At 43.6% G+C, this 3138-nt stretch overlaps 1 protein-coding gene across 1 annotated transcript in view; it reads left to right on the top strand.

The window, feature by feature from the left end:
- Nucleotides 1–3138, top strand: part of Scai (suppressor of cancer cell invasion) — a 118926-nt gene that overhangs the window by 81623 nt on the left and 34165 nt on the right. The window contains exons 4-5 of the mRNA XM_013021330.1: nucleotides 1083–1178; nucleotides 2379–2465. Coding sequence (XP_012876784.1) covers nucleotides 1083–1178; nucleotides 2379–2465 — 183 coding nt within the window. The remainder of the gene's footprint in view (nucleotides 1–1082; nucleotides 1179–2378; nucleotides 2466–3138) is intronic.

Below are 3138 nucleotides of genomic sequence, written 5' to 3'. Positions count from 1 at the left end.
ACAGCTCCACTTGTGGCTTTTTTGGGGGGGATGGTTAATTGGAGATAAGAGTCTGATGGACTTTCCTGCCCAGGCTGGTTTGGAATCCCCAAATTTCAGCCTTTTGAGTAGTTAGGATTAAGGTGTGAACCACCAGTACTCGGTAGGTTATTTGTCTTCTAAAGGACAGGGGTGTATATTTTTCTTCTAAAAGAAGGATAGAATAGTTGAGAAGAATAGACTACTTGCACACTTACTCCTAGATACATTTCCTATAGTGGGTTTCCAAACTACCAAGGTCTTAGCTAAAGGCAAACATCTGGAAGCTATCAGTATATAAATGAGTATAAATGTGATCACCAGGGAGAGCAAAGAGAGTGCTGGAACCATCCTGAGGAAGTAGGTACAAAGGGCAAGGGGAAAAAGCCCAGTGGGGAGACTAGGAAAGAATATGTGCTGGATCCTGGAACTATCTTTGCTCTGGAAATATTACCCTTTTTTATTTTTAAGAAACCTGTACAGAAATGGACAAAGGGTGAACAAATGCAGCATTGGTACTCACTAGATACTGTGTTGAAAATGCACTGTACACTGGGCTCCAGTGGCTCAGGCCTGTAATCCTAACTACTCAGGAAGCTGAGATCTGAGAATCACAGTTCAAAGCCAACCTGGGCAGAAAAGTCTGTGAGACTTTGATCCCAATAAACTACTCAGGAAAATCTGTAACTGGAACAAGTGGTAGAGTGTTAGTCTTGAGCACAAAGAGGCCCAGACAGCACTCAGGTTCTGGGTTCAAGCCCCAGGACTGACCAAAAAAGAAAAGAAAAGAAAATGCACTCTACAACTTGTGGGAGGAATGCGAGGGGAAAACTGGGAGAGTGTGAGTGGTAACATTGTCCAAAAAGAAATGTACTCTTTACCTGACTTATATAACTTGTAACTCCTTTGTTCATTGCCTCTATAGTCAAAATAAAAGACAAAAAAAAAAAGAAAAGAAAACCTAAATGTAAATACTTTAAATCTTTCAAGTTTTCAGCATCACAAGACTAATTTCAAAACAGTGTAAGTGATAGGAGGTTGACATATACATTTTGTTATTACAGAGATTTACCACAATATGGACAGAAGCAGTGGCAGTCCTACTTTGGAAGGACTTTTGATGTTTACACCAAACTCTGGAAGTTCCAGCAGCAGCATCGGTAAAGGAACTTTGAAGGAATTTTAAAGGAGAGTGAAGGCCCGTCTATAGTAGCTACTGTTTTCACCTTTAACTTAACTACCTTAGCACTTTTTATCTTGGGACTTAAAGCCATCATTTCATGTTCATGACCCAAATAAGAACAAACCTTTTCTCCCCCTATTTTTTTTCCTAGTCCTGGGGCTTGAACTCAGCTAACTTTTTTTTGGGGGGGGGGCGGGGGATCCGGTCGTGGGGCCTGAACTCTGGGCCTGGGCGCTGTCCTTCAGCTCTTCAGCCCAAGGGTAGTGCTCTACCACTTGAGCCACAGCACACTTCCAGCTTTTTTCTTTTTGCTTATGTGGTGCTGAGGAATCGAACCCAGGGCCTCAGGCATGTAAGGCAAGCGCTCTACCACTGAGCCACCTTCCCAGCCCCCTGAGGCTTGAACTCGGGGCCTGGGCACTCTCCCTAAGCTTCTTTTGCTCAAGGCTAGCACTCTACCACTTGAGCCACAGCTCCACTTCCAGCTTTCTCTGTTTATCTGGTACTAAGGAATTGAACCTAGGGCTTCATGCATGGTAGGCTTGCACTCTACCACTAAGCCGCCTTTCCAGCCTTTCCCCCCCCTGTTTATCTAAGATTTTTAAACTTGGTTGGTCATGGGGCTTGAACTCTGGGCCGGGGTGCTGTCCCTGCATTCTTCAGCTCCAGGCGAGCACTCTACCTTTTGAGCCACAGCGCCACTTCCGGTTTTCTAGTGGTTTATTGGAGATAAGAGTCTCATGGACTTTCCTGCCCTGGCTGGCTTTGAACTGCAATCCTCAGATCTCAGCCTCCTGAGTAGCTAAGCTTACAGGCATGAGCCACTGGTACCCAGCTCATCTGATTTTTTTTGAGACAATGTTGTATATTCAGATTAACTAATATGGGGGAAATGATCTGTGGTTTGCTTGAAAATGCATCTGCTTATTGATCAGAGCTATTTAGGGAGGAGATATTGCTTCTAATTTGAATGAACAGAGCTCAAGGACTTCTTTTTATATCCCAACTTACTTTTAAGTAGATATTTAATAAATGCTTTTAATCTTGTTGAAATCTCATGAGAAATTCAAAAGCTTTGCTAATTGCATGCTATTTTGTCCTGCTTAGTATACAGATTTGATTATTTTTTAAATGTATAGTTGCTTATTTTTATTTTCTTGTTTCCTATATAAAACAGACAAGTCCTGGATAATCGGTATGGCTTGAAGCGATGGCAGATAGGCGAAATTGCTTCCAAGATTGGGCAGCTCTACTACCACTATTAGTAAGTAAATTGTACATTTGAAGACTGAAACAGTGCCCTGATTGCAACACAGCCTGCCAACGTCTCATACATGCTCACTGGTTCTGGGCTAGACAGTGAATTATAAGTGAAATGTGGTTCAGACCAGATTTCAAGGCAGCATCTTGAAACAGCCTTCCATAATACAAGCAGTTGTACTTGCTCCAAGGAAAGAACAGTTTATTTAATCAGGCTTAAAGGAATTTGGGGGGGGTGTATGCGTGCATGCATACATGCCTATGTCGTGCATGCACACATGCCTATGTTGGACTTGAACTCAGAGCCTAGGAGCTGTTTGTGAGCTTCCTTGCTTCTACTACTTGAGCCACAGCTCCACTTCTGGCTTTTTTGGTGGCTAATTGGAAATAAGAGTCTCACAGACTTTTTTGCTTGGGCTGGCTTTGAACCATGATCCTCAGATCTCAGTCTTCTGAGTAGATAGGATTATAGATATGAGCACCCCTCTTGGTCTTGTTTCTTTTGGGGAGGTCCGATTGTGGGTCCTGTACTCTGGGCTTGGGCACTGTCCCTCAGCTCTTCAGCTCAAGGCTAGTGCTCTTCCACTTGAGCCACAGCGCCACTTCCGGCTTTTTTCTTTTTGCTTATGTGGTGCTGAGGAATCGAACCCAGGGCCTCAGGCATGCAAGGCAAGCGC

This window comes from Dipodomys ordii, unplaced genomic scaffold, assembly GCF_000151885.1.
Source record: "Dipodomys ordii isolate 6190 unplaced genomic scaffold, Dord_2.0 Scaffold55, whole genome shotgun sequence".
Classification (NCBI taxonomy): Eukaryota; Metazoa; Chordata; class Mammalia; order Rodentia; family Heteromyidae; genus Dipodomys; species Dipodomys ordii.
This window is presented reverse-complemented; position numbering and strand designations above follow the sequence as displayed.